The sequence below is a fragment of the Oncorhynchus kisutch genome, linkage group LG22, assembly GCF_002021735.2.
Source record: "Oncorhynchus kisutch isolate 150728-3 linkage group LG22, Okis_V2, whole genome shotgun sequence".
In the NCBI taxonomy this organism is placed as follows: Eukaryota; Metazoa; Chordata; class Actinopteri; order Salmoniformes; family Salmonidae; genus Oncorhynchus; species Oncorhynchus kisutch.
In genome coordinates, this window is record NC_034195.2 from 21667761 (window position 1) to 21688607 (window position 20847).

Consider the following 20847-nt stretch of genomic DNA (forward strand, 5'->3'; position numbering starts at 1 on the left):
GTGATTTTCTGGATTTTTTCCCCTCATTTTGTCTGTCATAGTTGTAGTGTACCTATGATGAAAATTACAGGCCTCTCATCTTTTTAAGTGGGAGAACTTGCACAATTGGTGGCTGACTAAATACTTTTTTGCCCCACTGTACATGTTGCCTTCAATTCAAAATACCCTTAATTTGCAATAATTTATACATTAGCTTTAGCCCACTCAGGGATTAAAAGTGAAGTGCCAAACTCTTGTATATTTTTCTATTTTGGGCTCTTGGTAGGTCCTTATATTTCCCTGAAAGTGACCTTTGTTTTCCATTATAATTTATCCAGTCTCATTTTCCGTTGGGATCTGGAGCCTTAAACTTATGTTATGAGTCTGAAACCAGTGATTAAATGTTGCAGGTCAAGATTTATGATAATACTGCCAAATGTGGTTTGAGGTTAAGGTGTTTCTTTTCATTATTTGTTATTTTTTCTGCAGATATTTGAATTAAAATGGGATTTAAAATAGGAACAGATGTCTCTCATGCTGTGCTCTTTAGATGTTGATGTTTAAATGTAGGATACTACAGCATATAAAAGCTATTCAGTTTTTTCTTTACTTCCAACATTCAGCAATATTTTCTCTGTGGTCAGCCATCTGGTGACACCACAGTTTAGTCAATATTTTCTCTGTGGTCAGCCATCTGGTGACACCACAGTTTAGTCAATATTTTCTCTGTGGTCAGCCATCTGGTGACACCACAGTTTAGTCAATATGTTCTCTGTGGTCAGCCATCTGGTGACACCACAGTTTAGTCAATATTTCAGTTCCTTTAAAAATGTCCACACAAATTAAAACAACTTGCAAGATAATTGAATATTCATCCAGACTATAAATCTGCCTTCATAAATACATGATTTATTATTACGAATTTACAGTTTAATCAGTCAAAGGAAAGGTTTCAGAATGGTCTTATCTGCTGCCATGTTATGTCCAAGAACTGTCTTTAAGTGCTGTGGGTCAATCAGGGTGACTAGGTTTGTTTGAAACGGCTACTCGTTCTTTGCTGCCCAGTTCACGTTAATGAATGTTTTACTGTCCATGCGGTCAATGTATAGGACTCCATCCAAGTGATCCATCTCATGCTGTAGGATGCGTGCGGGCCAGCCGCTCACTTGCCAGGTCACAGGCTCTGCCTTCTCATTCAAGCCTTTGACACAAAAAATTGAAACATTAATACAAATAAAAAACGCATGCCTAATTAATTTGATGTTGACCAGCCATGGGCCGAGAGATTTAGGTTAGATGGCTGTTTCGGGTACATTAAATCTGGGGTGTAATCATTACTCCAAACAGTTGCAAAACATAACTTAGATTTTTTTTTTGCTGCTCTCTGGAACACGTTACTTATCTCACCTGAGACTTCCACAGAGAGGTAGCGTGGAACAGTGGCCGAGAACCCCGAGATGCTCTCACAGGCTTCCTGGAACAGAACTGTGCGTCCATCTAGGACTCGCAGCTGTGGGTTGATAAAGATCCGCAGAGGCACAGTGGTCAGACCGCGGGCTTCACGTGCAGCAGGCAAGCTGTCCTCCAACATGCGCTCTGGGAACTCCAGAGCTAAGATACGAAGTGGCACTCCAACTTGAGGTGCACTCAGTCCCACACATTCAAATTTCCGCATCACCTTTACCATGGTGTGGATCACCTCCTGAACCTCCGGACCCTGTACTGCCCCAGGGTCCACCGCTGCAGCCTGGGCTCGCAGCACCGGTTCACCCACTTGGCAGACATGGGGGTATGGAGGACTTGGTGGGGGCTTGATCTTCCGCTTCATGTACTGTAGGTAGGAACGAACCTTGATGTTTGTAGAATAAGACCGGTTGGGGGCCATGCAGACAGGGACTACCCAGCCAATGGATCCAGTGGAATGGGGCCATGGGGCTTTTGAAATACACATTCTGTAAGCACGAGTCAACAGCGCTGAAGAGCACACAGTTATATTCATGGCTGGGTTCAATCCTGGCACTAGTCAGTCTGCTACAGTCCTGCAGGAGACAAGGAAAAAACTGTAATGAAGGAAGTCAACAACTTAAATATGGTCAAAAACAAATTGGTGTTGGGCAAAGATTGGTATAGATGCACATAAAAAATGGACAGTTTACCAAATCAATATGTTGTGACCCGGGTATGACCAAAATAATTTCACATTATCACATGACAAGTTTACATGTTGAGCAGCTAACCTAGCTAGTAAGCTAATAGCTACAGCAGTTAGTTAGCTCACTGCACACGATACTGAAACCACGCAAATACAATGAACTCGAGTGTCCTATCCCATGCAAGTGTTATACGTTTCCATTACATAAAACGTTACCCTAAATTTTATTATATTGATTGCAGTAGCAACAGCGATGCCATTCTAATACTGTAGTTCATAAATTCATAAAAATACACACGAACGTGTAATGCCTTGAAGAGAATCACTTCCTGGTCAATTATTTCGTCAGGTCTTCAAAATAAAGGTTCTTTATTGTGGAAACGTGAATATATATATTTTTTAATCTAACCTTTATTTAACTAGGCAAGTCAGTTAAGGGGGTAAATATTGATTAACATATAATAATTTGTGCTGTATTGTACGCTTACCTATCATATTTTTATCGGTTGTGTTTTGTACATATTTAGCAGGTTCCATTGAATACTTAATTTTGACAAGGTCTTTACGGTCCTGGCCCGGAAGTATTTGGCCGTGTTGTATTGGCTGTCAGTATGTTGCGTTCAAAACAACTGGAAGGTCTGTCAGATCATGACGACAGTGACCTTCATTTCGGAACGTGACGACGCGTATGCTGACCGGCTTGTAGGGGCAGACAAGGGATGCATTTATTTTATATAGTAAACATCCATCAATGATTTAGTTATTTATTATCTATAATAAAACCAACCGTTCTAAATGCAAAGTGGTAATCAGATGTCTTATTCAAGCTCAGCTTGCAAGCCTATCATGATGTTTGCCCTTTTCATAGTTACTTGTCTTAACCAGTGGTTATTTAGCGTGTAAATGTTGGTGGGGCAAACTCCCCCAATTTTTTTTAGATGCATGCCAGCAAAGCCACTAAACAACACAACATTAACAATACATTAATTGCACTATAAAGGTGACAAACGGTGCCCACAAACTGTTAGGGCCTACATAAAACTGTCCCAACAGCAGAGCTTCTTTTCAACACCATGGAGTGAATCCTTACCACCACTACCCCTGGCAGGCCTCCTGCTTTGCAGAGTTGCAACGAAAAAGCCATATCTCAGACTGGCCAATAAAACTAAAAGACTAAGATGGGCAAAAGAACACAGACCGGTGAGCCCCAGTCTCTTTTCTGCTCCCCACACACTACATCCAGCTCCAAAAGTTTTTAAGACATTTTAAACTGGAAAAAGAGGCAGTCACGGTTTTAACTAAACACCGGTCTCTTCCCTCTCTTGTGCAGGAGCGGGAACCAGTTTGTCCAGTGTGTGGGCATGCTACAGGCGAACCCACAACGGTTTGGCGCAACGTGGCCCATCCTGTTCTGCTGAACCGGCACCGGGAACTATCCTGGATGGTCGCCCATGAGATCTTCCCAGTTGTTATGCACTCCCGGAGCATGGCGAGGACACCCGCATGCCCCCGACCAGGCTGCGGCCAAGATGAGTCGGTGAAATACTTGATCTGGGAGTGCAAGGCCGCCAAGGACCTGTGGAAGGAATCAGACCCCCGGATCTCCTTGTGTCTGCCAGCAGGGGACGACCTAACGCCCCAGTGCTGTATGGGGTGGGCCGAAGGCCTATTCCACCAAAGGCCTTCACCAAGCTCTGGCCCACCCTCACGTGTCTGAAGGAAGCACTGTGGTCCTCCCGCAACCTGCTGGTAGCAAAACGAGTAGAGACCACCCCCCAGGCAGTGGCCATGATAGCCACGGAAGCCCTGGGATGGTACAGATGAAAGGAGGCCTCGAACCCCAGGCGAAGGTTCCACCACAACACCCAAGGTCCCAGCGGTCACTGCCTGACAGCGCTGTGGTGCCTAGGGCGATGCGCCTAGGGGAGGGATCTCCTCTGGGCCCCGAAGGACAGGACGGTTATTGATTCGGAAGAGCAGGAGGAGGCAAGTTGATAAGGACTCACCCCGTTCCTGTACAAAGGACCGAAGACAGCTTTTTAACAAAGTTAAAAGTTTCATGTCTTTAAAAAATATATTTTGTACACATTTTAAATGGCTTTTAAATATTAATTTTATTCATGGTTGTTTCTATTGTTTAAAAAACGTTTTACTTTTTACTTACTTTTTAACTAATTTAAATGTAATATTCAAATGCTGTTTTTATGCTTTTATGCTGTTTTTATGTGTATAAATGTTGTTACAAATATAAATGAGCTGTGTAACAATACAACTTTTCCAAAATAAAAAAAAGAACACAGACACTGGGAAGAGGAACTCTGCCTAGAAGACCAGCATCCCAGAGTTGCCTCTTCACTGTTGACGTTGAGACTGGTGTTTTGTGGGTACTATTTTATGAAGCTGCCAGTTGAGGACTTGTGAGGGGTCTGTTTGTTGAACTAGACACTAATGTACTTGTCCTCTTGCTCAGTTGTGCACCGGGGCCTCCCACTCCTCTTTCTATTCTGGTTAGAGCCAATTTGCACTGTTCTGTGAAGGGAGTAGTACACCGCATTGTACGAGATCTTCAGTTTCTTGGCAATTTCTCGCATGGAATAGCAGTCATTTCTCAGGACAAGAATAGACTTGTCACGATATTCGTATGGAGGGGACCAAAGCGCAGCATGGTTAGAATACATTCTTCTTTATTGAATGAAGAACACTTAATTAAACAAACAATGTATAATGTAATGCTAATGTATAAAACAAAAAACAACAAACCGATAAAGACGACCGCTATATAAACACTGTGCTAACATGCAACATAACATAGACAATAACCCACGAAATACCCAAAGAAGATGGCTGCCTATATATGGTTCCCAATCAGAGACAACGATAAACACCTGCCTCTAATTGAGAACCAATCTAGGCAACCATAGACCAACATAAACACCTAGATGAAAACAACCCCATAAATCTACAAAAACCCCTAGACAGTACAAACACCCTAGAATAAGACAAAACCACACATATCACCCATTTCACACCAAGACCTAACCAAAATAATAAAGAAAACAAAGAATACTAAGGTCAGGGCATGACAAGACTGACGAGTTTCAGAAGAAATGTTGTTGTTTCTAGCCATTTTGAGCCTGTAATCGAACCCACAAATGCTGATGCTCCAGATACTCAACTAGTCTAAAGATGGCCAGTTTTATTGCTTCTTTAATCAGACAACAGTTTTCAGCTGTGCTAACACAATTGCAAAAGGGTTTTCTAATGATCAATTAGCCTTTTTAAAATGATAAACTTGGATTAGCTAACACAACGTGCCTTTGAAACACAGTGATGGTGTTTTTCAATATTTTGGATATTTTCTACATTGTAGAATAATAGTGAAGACATCAAAACTATAAAATAACACATATGGAATCATGTAGTAACCAAAAAAAGTGTTAAACTAATCAAAATATATTTTATATTTGAGATTCCTCAAAGTAGCCACCCTTTGCCTTGATGTCAGCTTTGCACCCTCTTGGCATACTCTCAACCAGCTTCATGAGGTAGTCATCTGGAATGCATTTCAATTAACAGATGTGCCTTGTTAAAAGTTAATTTGTGGAATTTCTTTCCTTCTTCATGCATTTGAGCCAATCAGTGGTGTTGTGACAAGGTAGGTGTGGTATATTCGGTAATAGACCAAGCCCATATTATGGCATGAACAGCACAAATAAGCAAAGAGAAACAACAGCCCGTCCTTATTTTAATACATGAAGGTCAGTCCATACAGAACATTTTAAAGAACTTTGAACATTTCTTCAAGTGCAGTTGCAAAACCATCAAGCGCTATGATGAAGCTGGCTCTCATGAGGACCGCCACAGGAAAGGAAGACCCAGAGTTACCTCTGCTGCAGAGGATAAGTTCATTCGAGTTAGCAGCCTCAGAAATTGCATCCCAAATAAATTCTTCACAGAGTTCAAGTAACGGCTCCATCTCATCATCAACTGTTCAGAGGGGACTGCGTGAATCCTGCCTTCATGGTCAAATTGCTGCAAGGAAACTACTACTAAAGGACACCAATAATAATAAGAGACTTGCTTGGTCCAAGAAACATGAGAAATATCAATCAATGTATGTATTTATAAAGCCCTTCTTATATCAGCTTATGTCACAAAGTGCTGTACAGAAAACCAGCCTAAAAACCCCAAACAGCAAGCAATGTAGGTGTTGAAGCACAGTGGCTAGGAAAAACTCCCTAGAAAGGCAAGAACCTAGGAAGAAACCTAGAGAGGAACCAGGCTATCAGGGGTGGCCAGTCCTCTTCTGGCTGTGCCAGGTGGAGATTATAACAGAACATGGCAAAGATGTTCAAATGTTCATAGATGACCAGCAGGGTCAAATAATAATAATCACAGTGGTTGTCGAGGGTGCAACAGGTCAGCACCTCAGGAGTAAATGTCAGTTGGCTTTTCATAGCCGATCATTCAGAGTATCTCTACCGCTCCTGCTGTCTCTAGAGAGTTGAAAACAGCAGGTCTGGGACAGGTAGCACGTCCGGTGAACAGTTCAGTATTCCATAGCCACAGGCAGAACAGTTGAAACTGGAGCAGCAGCACGGCCAGGTGGACTGGGGAGAGCAAGGAGTCATCATGCCAGGTAGTCCTGAGGCATGGTCCTAGGGCTCAGGTCCTCCGAGAGAGAGAAAGAAAGAGAGTTTGAGAAAGGAAGAGAGAAAAAGAGAGAATTAGAGAGAGCATACTTAAATTCACACAAGACACCAGATAAGATGGGAGAAATACTCCAGATATAACAGACTGACCCTAGCCCCCCGACACATAAACTGCAGCATAAATACTGGAGGCTGAGACAGGAGGGGTCCTTGAAACAGTCTTGATATGTTCGTCAAAAGAGAGATCAGGGTCCAGAGTAACGCAGAGGTCCTTCACAGTTTTATTTGAGACGACTGTACAACCATCAAGATTAATTGTCAGATTCAACAGAAGATCTCTTTATTTACAAATAGACATTAGACCGGTGGAAATCTGTCCTTTGGTCTGATGAGTCCAAATTTGAGATTTTTGGTTCCAAACCCCGTGTCTTTGTGAGACGCAGAGTAGGTGAATGGATGATTTACGCATGTGTGGTTCCCACTGTGAAGCATGGAGGAGAAGGTGTGATGGTGTGGGGGTGCTTTGCTGGTGACACTGTCAGTGATTTATTCAGAATTCAAGGCACATTTAACCAACATGGCTACAACAGCATTCTGCAGCAATACGCCATCCCATCTGGTTTGCGCTTAGTAGGACTGTCATTTGTTTTTCAACAGGACAATGACCCAAAACACCTCCAGGCTGTGTAAGGGCTATTTGACCAAGAAGGAGAGTGATGGAGTGCTGCGTCAGATGACCTGGCCTCCACAATCACCCGACCTCAACCCAATTGAGATGGTTTGGGATAAGTTGGACCGCAGAGTGAAGGAAAAGCAGCCAACAAGTGCTCAGCATATGTGGGACCTCCTTCAAGACTGTTGGAAAAGCATTCCTCATGAAGCTGGTTGAGAGAATGCCAAGAGTGTGCAAAGCTGTCATCAAGGCAATGGGTGGCTACATTGAAGAATCCAAACTTTTGACTGGTACTGTATGCCTTCTGTAAGGCCCTATGATCTGTGAACCATGCATGACAGACAATTTCTTGATGTCATTATACTCCGTATAGTGTTTTCTCAAATATGGAGTATGTTTAGATTCTGAAATACACATACATTTATTCAACATAAAAAAATATCAATATTAATACCTCAAAACTACCCTTTTTATTTATACTGAATAAAAATATAAATGCAACATGCAACATTTTAAAAGGTTTTGCTGAGTTACAGTTCATATATGGAAATCAGTTGTTTGAAATAAATTCATTAGGTCCTAATCTATGGATTTCACACGACTGGGCAGGGGTGCCCCCATGGATGGGCCTGGAGGGCATAGGCTCACCCACTTGGGAGCCAGGCCCAGCCAATCAGAATGAAGTTTTCCCCCACAAAAGGACAGACAGAAAAAAAAAAAAATTTCTTGGCTCTCTTATTTTAGCTCATGAAACATGGGACAAAGAGTATACATGGTGTGTTTATATTTTTGTTTAGTGTAGTTTATTTGTAGACATTGTTTGTAACAATTATACTCTTCAAACATCTACAATTTCTCTCCAGTACTTTTAATGATATGACCCATTTATACATAGAAATTGATGTTATAGGTCATTAACCAATCACAGCCCTCTTTTAGGATTGCACATTCAGCAAGTCACCAGCAGAGGGAGTTCGCTTTGAATCCATTTTCCCATTCACTGTGTTGGTGGTGCTCATAACATTTTTCATACCTTCAGCGTTAGCAGAGTCCACTCTGGAAATGTGATGTACTTGTAGAGTATATTGTTCCAAACAATGTCTTAAAATTAACAACATCAAAAGGGTTATTTTGAAATATGAATATATTTAATGTTGAATAAATGAATGTGAAAAATGTCAGAATCAAGACATACTCCATATTTTAGAGCACATAATAAGGAGTATAATGACACAAATGTTTTCTGTATCACTTAGTGTTCACAAATCATAACGTCTTACAGGAGGCATGTATAGGTCTAAAAAGGGCCTAAAATGGCCACTTTCATTATGATTTTCTCAAAAATGGTTTGTGATAAAACTGTAAAAAGCATTTCAAACATCCTTCCTCTCAATGAAGTTTCTATGTGAGAATTGTCAGAACAATCTACCAAAAATATTTTCCGCTCCAGCTGGTGTGGAATCATTCCTGGCTGTGATGTGAGTGACATGTTAAGGGTCATCAAACTGTCAGTGCATACCCCCTATGCATTTGTGTTGACACACTCCCTTTAGAGGGGAAAGTACTGTTAGTCCATAATCATTTTGGGGTAGGTCAGGTGAGGACATCGATTTAGGGTGTTTCAAGGTAAATGTTTTATTTATTCAGAATGTTGTGTATGTAGAAGGTGGACAGGAACCTGATCAACATAGGTATGGAGAATGACAGGGTCCTTCACTGACTCAACCCCATCACACTGGCTGGTGCATAGGGCAAAGGGTCCTTAGCCAGATAAGGGGATGGTAGGGTACAAAGTTCCAGGGGAGTTTTGTGTGTTTTGGACTACTGCAAAATGTTCTTACTAGGATTCGTATTTATTTATCTTGAGAGAAAGTACATTCCTCTGTAAATGTTTCAGGACACAGCTCTCTCTTTATCAATATTGCACCACGAATCCTTCAGTCCCAGTTCACTGATTTACCCATCATGAGGGTAATCAACCCCAGAGTGAAGCAAAAAACAACAACAGTTATGCTGTAGGCTACCTGTCACATTACTGTTTTAAATAAAAATGGTCAAGTGTGAATTTAAAAAGTGTATAAATTGAAGTTTTATTTTTCACACATGAAGCAATTGCACTGTATCGTATACTACTTATCTGTATTTGACTGTATATACCTATTTAGCTTACTTGTACTCCTGTATACATACTGTACATGCTGTGGTCATTTGGGTCATTTGCCAGAAATCATAATTCACTTCAGAAACTGGATTGCAAAATAACCCAATGCATGGAGCATTGAAACACCACTGTCAAAACCAGTTCTGGAGAGACCATCGTGTAAGCAAGGTGTAGCTGTTCCATAGATTCGGGTCTATTAGCTTACTTACCCCCATTTTTACATTTTTTTTTTTTTTTACAATGGAAAAATCATGCTAATCCTAAACTGCACTCAAAATGACTGAGCCTCAACACGTTTTTGAGAGATCAGTTGTTAGAGGCTGAAATCAAATACTTTGATTAATCGAAACTGATTGATGCTTCTTTAGAAAAAAAAAGATCTCTCATTCATGAAAATGTGCGCGTTGCGCACGAGGACAGCACATGGGTCTCCTGTCACGAGTCTCGTATATATCCTTTGGAAAGAGTTAAATGATACAGTTAAACCCAAACCTTGAGGTGTTTCACATTTTTGGGAATGGTGTAACAGGCATGTATGGCACAACACTCAGTCTCCACCAATGAAGTGATGGGCAGGGTTCAACACCCATTTTCGGGGGCTTGCTATAAAGCTGGTTTATAACAGACTTATCAGTATAAGTACATATAGAGTATTTTACCTGAATTCCTTCATTTGGAGTGTGAAATTATTTTGAGATTGTAAAGGTATTTAAACATTATTTTGTCATTTAAATGTATGATTACGCATTTAACTACCCTTTGCAAGTAAATATCAAATTTATTAACAGGACATTTAAAATCCGCTACGGGTCAAATTTATTATGGCCAATTATTTAAGGTATAGCTCGCATGTTTATTATTACGCATGCAGAAACAAATATTTCCTTATTTAAAAGAGATGCCTAAAGGCACTGTCGTTTTAGAATATTTGTTGTTTTTGTCTTATTTCAATTTTCTTATGTTTCTCATATTTTTGGGATAACTCAACGAGTTGATTAAATGATTCGATTTTATTAGGTTAAATTTACGTTAATTAGGTTGATCATTTATTGTTCTTGCGTGATGTAAATTTGTTTTACTTCTTAGCGTATGGATTTTACAATGCATGTATTTATACTGCGTTTGTGATAAGATAGCCATTGATAGACTTGTCCAAGTCCGATCAGTAGATGGCTCTTCATTAGGCCACCTTAATGTTCAACTGCGCGCATATCTTCATTTCATTTCAGAACAGTAAGCGCAGCGCGTTTGAGTTCAATCTGGATTTTATAGACATGGCACCTGTTGAATTTACATGGGTAATTGAACATCTGGGCTAGCCTACTTCTCTGCACTGATGTTTAATTATCCAACAAGTTTATTTGCAGTTTTCCAATGTATTATTTGTATATTCATTCATAATATTAGTATAGTATAGTATTTTATTTGTATGATATTTTTCAAAAAAATGCAATGCAGGAATTATTCATCGAAATCTATTTGTTTTACCTATCTTTTTCTCCCAATTTGACTTTCATCTGGAGCTGCAGTTGCAACATGGAGGACAATTCCTATGTGGTCAAAATGAATGGGAATGGTGTCAATGAGAATAATTCTCTCAATGGCGTCAATGGAAAAGGTCTTAATGGGAATGGTATCCAACATAAGACTGTGAAAGGCAGTGTTTCTAAATCCAAGAGCTGCAGGCAGAGATGGAACATCCGGCCCTCAGAGATGTCAATCAACACCTTGAATCCCATCCGTGCCATTGTGGACGGGATGAAGCTCACACCCAACCCCGGGAAGCCCATGATTGCTCTATCCATTGGTGAGATGCTACACCACTATCTTATTTGCATGTACTCCGTGTGTTCACTTGTGATGTGCAGTTGTCCAGAATTATGTTTCTTATGTACTCCTTTGTCTTCCTGTCACACCATCAGGGGACCCTACAGTGTTCGGGAACCTGCCTACCGATGAAAAAGTTACCCAGGCCTTGAAGGATGCCATTGACTCACACAAATACAACGGCTATGCTCCGTCTGTTGGTATGACTCATGCAAACCCTTTATCACAGCACCAACACTTCAAAAAGCTTGTCAAGTGCAAAAAACGAAGGATAGAGTGAGATGTTGTAAAATTTTAAAAAAATTGTAAAGAAAATGACATGGTAATTGAGAAGATATGAGATGAGGCACAGCTAAAAGGGGAGTTGGGTGACTTGCAAGGGGTTGAGAGGTTGGATGTTATTAATGGAATTTCGGTCAGGGAAGTTAAGAGAGCTAGGTGAAATAGGGCCATTTACCTGTCTGCAGATGAACTGAATAGGTTCCCCGCTATGATTGATGATGATTGTAGCTCTAATGACATATGCATGCGAAATCTCCCTTTGTCCCAGCAGACTACTGAATACAGTATACAATACAAAATATTAGCTGTTGTCTTCTACTCATCGACAGGTTATCAGAAGAGCAGAGATGTGGTGGCAAACTTCTACACTTGCCCCGAGGCCCCCTTGGAGGCAGAGGTGCGTTTACCTGACTCATCCTTCCTTTTCCTCATTTAAACTTTATATTTCTTCACCATATATTCACCTCTGTCTCCCTACTGTAACTTTTCCCCAGAACTAGAGGACATACAGACCTCTAAAAATCTCTTGTTATCTTCCTTGCAGGATGTGCTTCTGACCAGTGGCTGCAGCCAGGCTATAGATCTGGCCATCACGGTGCTGTGTAACCCTGGAGACAACATCCTAATCCCCTGCCCTGGATTCTCCCTCTACAAGACTTTGGCTGTGTCTCTGGGCATCCAGGTCAAACTGTACAACCTGCTGGTGAGTACTGGAGGGAGAGGGGGGGGATTCAAATGGGAGGGAGAGTGACAAAAACATGTTTTGAGGAGAAGGAACAAAATAGAGGGAAAATAAAGCAAACAAAGAAAAAGCGGGTTGATATAGATTTTTTTGTGAAGAGAAAGAGAGAGGAAGAGAGCAAGGGCGGGTCAAAATATATTGTTGAAAGGGAAAGATCAGGGGAAATGCTGAGTTCTTCCTCACTGGTGCAAATCTGGCACTTATAAATCACATTGGATACTATCTTTACTTTAGGCTTACACACACACACACACACACACACACACACACACACACACACACACACACACACACACACACACACACACACACACACACACACACACACACACACACACACACACACACACACACACACAAACATACCACATACATACAAATGCATAAATACTTGGAGCTGCATATCATTTTGAATTTAATTACATCCATAACAAATATGAACAACATTTCAAAACTGAATTCTGGTCACTCTGGGACACAGTTGTATGTCGTGACTCTTGAGGTCATTGTGTTTACATGACAACTGCACACAATGTAAAGAGCTGCTACTGAGCCACCTTACAGAGCTCCCATTAAACCAACCAACTCTCAAACCAAATTAATTTATAGTCAGACTACTCGTCTCAGGCTGCAGTCCCAGCTTCCGTCATTAGCGTTTTATTTCTAGTCATGGGCCTCTGCTAGCTGCCTCCGCCCGAGACAGAGGTATGTGTAATGAGGGAACTAAGAGATCAAAGGTCAGTTGAGATAGTTAGGGCAGTGCAGAATCTGCAGATAGGTTTGTGTGTTTTCAAGTGCATGTGCCTGCTCTCTGCCTCATAGTGGCTTTGTCTGTCCTTGCAGCCAGAGAAGTCATGGGAGATCGATCTTCAGCACATGGAAAGCCTGATCGATGACAGGACAACCTGCCTGATCATCAACAATCCTTCCAACCCTTGCGGCTCTGTCTACAGTAAAGAGCACCTAAAGAATGTCCTCTCTGGTGAGCTCTGTTCATTCACCCCCTGAGCCACAGTGTTCCCTCTCACTCTAGCAAAATTTAAGGATTTATTCTAAAACAAGTGTGACTGTGTCTATTCTCTTGTCTAGTTGCCTCCAAAAATTGCATCCCAATCCTGGCTGATGAGATCTATGGTGACATGGTGAGTTCAAGACACACACAGAAGCCCTCTCAGAAACAAACACAACACAGACAAACACTTATACAGACTAATAGAGAACTGCCATTGTGTCTGTTGCATAAAAGGAGAGGATAATGTATTGTCTTCTGGCATTGAGGAGATATTGAGCTTACTAGGGTCTAACACAGGGTGGATTGGGTTATGGTGGTCTATGGAGGTGTGGTGGAGTAGAGTAATAGCCAGGTCATGCATCCAGGAGGAGGCTTCTAGTTCTGGGGTATAGCCTACGTGCTGGCCACTGACCCTCATGTAATACATATTACCAGCGAGGCACATTCTTTAACATTCTGTAACAGGGAGGTTTTCCCTGGCTCAGCTCTGCTGGGTATCCGAGGAGACCTGCCTGACACGTCCACATCAGCACTGGGGGGATTAGGGGTGTCACAGGCTGAATGCAGGGCTGGCAGTGGCGGGGCAACAGTGCTGGGGTTAGGTCAGCCAGGGCAAGTGAAGGATGAGCCACAGAGGTAATACTGTAGTAGTGCTGAGGGATTAGTGCTTTTTGAGGCCGGTTCGGTTTCGTTTAAAAAAAATAATACTTTTTTAAACATTAAAAGCACTATGTGGGTTGAATGCTGTAACAACACAGAATAAAACAGTGAATCAAAGTTCCATGATGCTTATCACATATAAACCATCATTTATTCACGTTACTTTAATAAAATATTTCAGTTGTTGTGTATATTACATTTGTTTTATTTGATTACTTTATAATTTAATTCCAAGTCATCATCTCATCTCTATAGAGCTGCTGCTGACAAAATCACTATATTGTAGTTCTTCAAAGTAAATAAGACATACTTTTATGCCTGCTGAATACCAACTATCAATCACTTAGATCATTTATTTTCAGGTAGAGATACCTCGTGAAGCAGCAGCTGCTCTCTGTTTCACCTCAAAATCGTCAGTAGGCGCTCCTCTGCTCTGCTTTGAGGGTTGGAATTAGTTTAGTAATTTCCGAGAGTTGTTTTAAAGATTTTTGGGGGATAGTTTAAGGTATTGGAATTTGTTTTTACCATTGTTGGGTGTTAAACAGCATATATTTTTAAAATTGACATTCTGTAAGGTGTTTAAAGATGTGTTTAATAGGAGAACAGTATTTTTGCAGTATTGCTTGATGAGATTTACAAGAAATCTGTGTTTTTTTATGATTAGTCCCTGTGAGAATGGAGAGAGTTGGTTGGGGTGATTTGTGAATCCTTTAGGGGGGGTGATTGGGGTTGTTGAGTGCATAAATCACATGAGCTCTGAATCCACCAATGTCTCACTCAGTACAACAGAAGAACTCAGAATGACTGTGCACTTTTTTCACATGTGTTTGCGATTAATGCAGATGTGAGGGTAGTATAGTATGAGAGCGGCTGAGAGGGTGGGGGTGTTTAGGGGCTTCGTGGAGGCATGACGTGTCTGGGCAGCATCAGTTCCATCTCACGGTTAGAGGGGAATGTTTGGCAAGCACCAGGCTCTTTCCCTAAGGGCCCCTGTGGGCTCCTCTCTGTGGAAAAAGCCTATCGCTCACGAGAGTTTAGAGTGGTGCCAAAAATGCTCTGTTTGTAAATTAGGTCTGAGGTGAGGTTTAAGATGAGCTTTTTCTGAACTGTCAGTCACTGTGCTCTGACCAATAGGATGCGGGACGGATCCCAAACACGTCAAGGCCTCATCTCTAATGAAAGCCAGCTTATAACAATTACTGTACCAGCCCATCTGGAGTTATTTAACTTCTTAAAAAATGTGTAATTGGATTACAGTTACATACTCAAAAACAGCTTAATACATTTTGAATTACCCAATTTAAAATCAAGATGAGGGCTGCAAGTGTTTGCCTCAAACACACTGAAATGGCAGATTTTGAACATCTTTGAAAGCTGTGCTGAGCCACAGATTTCCCCTCTATTCTGATCTATTTGAATCTCCAAAACTGCCAAATTTGCTTTCCTTGGTTGCTTTTAATAAAAAATGTCAGTCCCACTAAACATCAGGGTCTTTGTGTCAAAATGACATTTTTGATTAGTCAACACAGCTCTACCATTTTCCCTTCCCAAGCTGGCCTTCAAATCAGATTTATCTTGGATCTGTCTCATCTGTTGCATTTCCTTTTTTACTGGCCACAATCTGCTTGGTGGCTGGGTGTATTTTTCAAGACATTTGCCCAACCCTGAGTGTACTGCTCTATAGTGTGGATAGACTATACATGTATCACTATGTAAAAACACTTTCCCTTTAGTGTAAATTAACACTGATGATTTGACATTGTCCTCTACAGTGCTTTGTATTGATATGAACGTTTACTGTATCTCCATTATCAGGTGTTTCCAGGTTGCAAGTACCAATCTATGGCGTCCCTCAGCAGTGATGTACCCATCCTGGCATGTGGCGGTCTGGCCAAGAGATGGTTGGTTCCTGGCTGGAGGATGGGCTGGATCCTCATTCATGACAGGAATCAAATATTCGGGAAAGAGGTAAGTCCTTCAGCCTCTCACTAATTAAATATGTAAGGTCCAGTTTATCTATACACATACAATACACTACACCAGTGTTCCCTAACTGACAGGGTGATTTTACATGGTCCCAGAGGTTTTCTGAGCAACATTTTTATTCACATTTTATTGTTGGATGTAAAACACTGTAAAAAACGCCAACAAATCAGGTCCAAGTGATTTTAATTTTGGAAATCTGTTCCAAAGTATTCCCACACATAATAGAGAGATATACACTGAGTATACAAACATTAAGAACACCTGCTCTTTCCATTGACATGGACTGACCAGGTGAATCCAAGTGAAAGATATGATCCCTTATTGATGTCACTTGTTAAATCCACTTCAATCAGTGTAGATGCAGGGGAGGAGACAGGTTAAAGAAGGATTTTTAAGCCTTGAGAGAATTGAGACATGGATTGTGTATTCTGAGAGTGAATGGGCAAGACAAAATATTTAAGTGCCTTTGAACGGGGTATGATAGTAGGTGCCAGGTGCATCAGTTTATGTCAAGAACTGCAATGCTGCTGGGTTTTTCAAGCTCAACAGTTTCCCGTGTGTATCAAGAATGGTCCACCACCCAAAGGACATCCAGCCTACTTGACACAACTGTGGAAAGCATTGGAGTCGGCATGGGCCAGAATCCCTGTGGAGTGCTTTTGACACCTTGTAGAGTCCATGCCCAGACGAATTGAGGCTGTTCTGAGGGGAAAAGGGGGGGTGCAACTTCATATGAGGAAGGTGTAATGTTTGGTATACTCAGTGTATGTGATTGTACACAAATGTAAGCAAGGCTTGAAATTATTATTTTAGTAAAATATTATATCTGTTTGGGCTTCTTGCGGTCAATTTGCAGTCTACAAATGATTTGTAATTATGTTTCGTCCCCCTGACCATCTGCTCAAGAAAAGATCGGCCCGTGTCTGAATCTGCTTGATGTTCCCTTGCACTACACCAATATTCACACAGTTGAATTAGTCTGTGCATGTCCTCTGGGGTTTGAATCACTTCTTATGTATCTAATGTGTTTCTCTTCTGCGTTTAGATTCGTCAGGGTTTGGTTAAGCTTAGCCAGAGGATTCTGGGTGCCTGCACCATTGTCCAGGGGGCGATAGAGAGCATCCTGAACGACACGCCCCAGGAGTTTTACTACAGAACCATCAGTTTCCTCAAGGTGAGTCCCCCTCCCTTGAACCTTACTTTATTTACAGATGGTAGTAGTCTAACATATTGACGTATCTGGATATCTGTCTGTAGGACTGTCATACTGACTTGTCTATTGACTGGTTTCCTGCTTCTTTCTCAGTCAAACTCAGAGATCTGTTTCTCTGAACTGTCCACTGTTCCTGGGCTGACCCCTGTGCTGCCAGCAGGAGCCATGTACCTCATGGTGAGTCTCACGTGTTCAGAACTCTTGGTGTGGAGTTGGTAGGTGGGGAGATAATAGAACAGACGAGGATACTTAGTGTGTTTCTTGGCATTTCTAGGTGGGGATTGAGATGGAACACTTCCCAGAGTTCCAGAATGATGTGCAGTTCACTGAGCGTCTGGTGACTGAGCAGTCCGTCTTCTGCCTGCCTGCTATGGTAAAACATCACACACATCTATCCATCCATCCATCTAATGGTCTCATCCATCCTTTTTGTCTACCAAAGGTGGAGAAATGTCTTTGTTCTGTCTTTTACAACTCTTCTCTCCCTGCAGGCATTTGAGTACCCAAATTACTTCCGGATCGTGGTGACCGTACCAGAGGAGATGATGGTGGAGGCATGTGCACGGATCCGGGAGTTTTGCCAGCGCCACTACAGATCCTGCAGCCAAGACAGCAACGAGCTGGACCAATGAGAGACAGCCTGAGAGAGAGGGAGGGAGACCAGAGAGTATGGACGCAGTTAGGGACAAAAGTGAATGTGAAAAAAAGAGAACGGGAAGAGAGTGGGTGAAAGAAAGAAGAGGAACTAGGGAAGAGGAGTGAGAAAATTTGTTGCACTGCAGGAGCAAAGGATTTAGTAATGTAATTGGTGGTCGTCCATCTTTGGTAACTTCAATTTATGAGCAGACCTGATATTTATATTTTGTACGGCCATTTTATGTTAAACTTACTTTGACTAATTATTTGGCTTCATGGTTGTACCAATTCTCAAGGCTCCAATGTTACTTTATATGTTGGGTTGACCAAAACACCATTGGGCCTATAGAACCAGGGACCGGGGGTTTACCCACCCCCTTTGTTCAAACCATGATGGGGTTAATGGTTGGGTTGATCCTAACAGGAAAACAAATGGAACTCAAGCACCAGCAGATTACATACAGTGCTTTCCATAGTCTGTGTTACATACTTGTTCTTGCTAGGATTATGATGCTCAACCAAAACCTTTGCTATCTACTTGTTAATCTATCTTCATGTAATATTGAATGTTATTTTCTTTATGTGAAAAAGTTATTTAAACCAAAGTAAAGCTATGAAATACCTGTTTGTTTGTTGTGACTCATTAGCTCATGGTAATATAAAAACTACATCAAAGGATGTATCCACTAATTTATTGATTATAGTTTGTTATTGAGGCCTACACCTAATCCAGACATGGGGATTTGACCTGAGCTGACCTGTCCATCAGTAATGTCATGTAACAGCTTAAGGATTGAATCAGTCCAGAATGGAGATGGACATGGTTAGGGTTTCACTCACTGGTCCTTTGTCTTTGACACGCCTGCATGTACCCAGTGTTTATGATCAGGTGTAAATCTTCAAAAGACTTCAAGATAATTAAAACATTAAAACATGAACACAATGTTGAATGACTTGAGCTGTTGTCATTTCATACATTGTTTATTCAGTACTCTTATAGATTTTCTGCCAGAACTTTCTCTTATACTAATGTTATACCCCCTAGAAAGATCTCGAATCACCTTCAGTTTCAAAGCGCTATGAAGGCTCTCTTGGATTAAAAGAAAACAAACATCCTCACAAATAATACATATTACATTGGAATACTTCCCATCTTACTTCACACAGATACATTTATCAGTTTGACTATTTGTACTGTAGATACACTTGTGGTTCAATGGTATGCTTCTCAAGATGATTGTAAAACATGAAAAATCAGTGTGATGAATGACTAGCATGAAATCATTCATTGCTGATACTAGAGCATAATCTACTGTTTGATATATGAATTGCAGCCTGGGACCATACTGAGCAGATTCAACATGGTCACATTGTTTGTCCTCCAGGACCTGCATACCGGAATGTATTTGCATTACACTACCAAAAACTTTAAATTTAATCGACACTATTGTACAATATCACATATATAGCACAGTGCATCTGCCTATGTAATCTCACACCTTTCCTACCACATATTGTTTGGGCATGAGGATCCCACATTCCCCTGAGTCTTTACAACAGCCCTCGTTTCCTGAGTGTACACAAAAATACACAATAGTGGTGAAGTACTTCTTACATTGTTCAATGATTAACTGGAATGATAACGAAGCGAGAGACCAAGAGAAACAAGTCCCCGAGTGACCTGCAGCTGGACAATCTGGACCTGGTGCACTTCTCTGTAGGACTGAAGGTGGGATTACAGTACATTTACATTTTAGCAGACACTCTTATCCAGAGCAATTTACAGTAGCGAGTACATACATTTTAATGCTTTTTTTATAATGGTCCCCCATGGGACTCGAACCCACAACCCTGGCACTGCCCATGCTCTACCAACTGAGCTACACGGAACCACATACACATAGACACTGGCACAAATAATCACATGGATGATACAGGGAATAATGGTCTCTACTGATACCGTTCTTGACATTTCAATAACAAATCTCTGTGTGAGTTCACATCTTTTAAATTGCTTCTAGAAAGTGTGTGATGAGCCCTATGGCAGGTGGAGAAATGCTCACCACTGACACTATCTGGACCTGTGGAAGGTCAGAACATGATCTTATCCCCTTCTCTATATTAACATCATTATACTGTATCTCATAGCAGCAAAACGGTTCGTCTTTCTTCGTGGTCTATGTTTGGTATCTTCAAGTGTGGAGTATTGCCATGCCTGTCCTGTAATGCTGTGCAGGATGGAGGCCTTGCATGCCTCAGGGAAGGTGAAGAGTATTGGTGTCCAACTTCAAAGTCCTCCAACTGGAGAGACTGTTCTCTGTGGCCAAGGTTTCCCCTGCAGTTAACCAGGTACTCAATCAGACTTTAACCTGCTACTAAAGCAACATTCTGATATTATGAATACCGTAATAATGCATTATACCTCACTTCTTTAACCAGCTCATACATCCAGCACAATGTACAGTAAACTGTGTTTATGCATAGATGCTACATGTGTAAACGGGTGTGTGTTTACCTTGCTGAAAGAGTGTGTGGGTGTTGTTAATGGGTCCGGGGGAGGAGACAAGAATGGACAACAGCCGAAAGAGCGTTTTGACAGCTCTGTCATATCATCTCTCTCCTCTCCTGCAGGTGGCGCTGCATCCCTATCTGGTCCAGTCTAACCTGGCGGATTTCTGCAAGTCTCGCAACAATACCCTCAACGCCTACAGACCCTTTGGTTCCCCTAGGCCCAGAAGACCCAAAACATGTGAGTTCTCCTGATAATAACATGTATAGGGGAGAGTGTGGTAAATTGAGCCATTTTTTACATTCAGCATCACTCCGTCAAGGCAAATATAGTATTCTTTCTAACAAATACTCAACATGTGTA

The 20847-nt window shown here is 41.4% G+C and overlaps 2 protein-coding genes and 1 pseudogene across 5 annotated transcripts; 2 read left to right on the plus strand and 1 right to left on the minus strand.

Annotated features, from left to right (window-relative positions):
* Positions 1–842: 842 nt before the first annotated feature.
* On the minus strand, positions 843–2483 carry LOC109867597 (peptide deformylase, mitochondrial). Of its 3 annotated transcripts, none has more exons than XM_020456842.2 (3): positions 2434–2483; positions 1387–2018; positions 843–1180 (listed from the first exon to the last, which is right to left on the minus strand). In XM_020456842.2, exons 2-3 carry the CDS (start codon positions 1976–1978, stop codon positions 1023–1025), a joined length of 750 nt encoding a protein of 249 aa, XP_020312431.1. In that variant the 5' UTR covers positions 1979–2018; positions 2434–2483; the 3' UTR covers positions 843–1022. The 3 variants fall into 3 exon arrangements, with proteins under 3 accessions (XP_020312431.1, XP_020312429.1, XP_020312430.1); XM_020456840.2 differs by having other exon boundaries at positions 2348–2475; XM_020456841.2 differs by having other exon boundaries at positions 2136–2475.
* A 7615-nt stretch (positions 2484–10098) lies between these two features.
* tat (tyrosine aminotransferase) lies at positions 10099–18922 on the plus strand. Of its 2 annotated transcripts, none has more exons than XM_020456675.2 (12): positions 10099–10322; positions 11147–11424; positions 11540–11644; positions 12056–12123; positions 12271–12429; positions 13312–13450; positions 13558–13610; positions 15956–16108; positions 17172–17300; positions 17433–17516; positions 17614–17712; positions 17831–18922. In XM_020456675.2, exons 2-12 carry the CDS (start codon positions 11154–11156, stop codon positions 17969–17971), a joined length of 1401 nt encoding a protein of 466 aa, XP_020312264.1. In that variant the 5' UTR covers positions 10099–10322; positions 11147–11153; the 3' UTR covers positions 17972–18922. The 2 variants fall into 2 exon arrangements, with proteins under 2 accessions (XP_020312264.1, XP_020312265.1); XM_020456676.2 differs by having other exon boundaries at positions 10258–10322; positions 11141–11424.
* Positions 18923–19611: 689 nt separating this feature from the next.
* On the plus strand, positions 19612–20738 carry LOC109867687 (aldo-keto reductase family 4 member C8-like; annotated as a pseudogene).
* Positions 20739–20847: the final 109 nt, after the last annotated feature.

Bases quoted from the DNA above. Each gene is read 5' to 3' on its own strand.
- LOC109867597 (XM_020456842.2), bottom strand. From the start codon at position 1,978: ATGAATATAACTGTGTGCTCTTCAGCGCTGTTGACTCGTGCTTACAGA. The intron at 1,181-1,386 runs GTGAGATAAGTA...TTTGTGTCAAAG, and splicing joins CCTCTCTGTGGAAGTCTCAG to GCTTGAATGAGAAGGCAGAG.
- tat (XM_020456675.2), top strand. From the start codon at position 11,154: ATGGAGGACAATTCCTATGTGGTCAAAATGAATGGGAATGGTGTCAAT. The intron at 17,517-17,613 runs GTGAGTCTCACG...TGGCATTTCTAG, and splicing joins CAGGAGCCATGTACCTCATG to GTGGGGATTGAGATGGAACA. The intron at 17,713-17,830 runs GTAAAACATCAC...CTCTCCCTGCAG, and splicing joins TCTTCTGCCTGCCTGCTATG to GCATTTGAGTACCCAAATTA.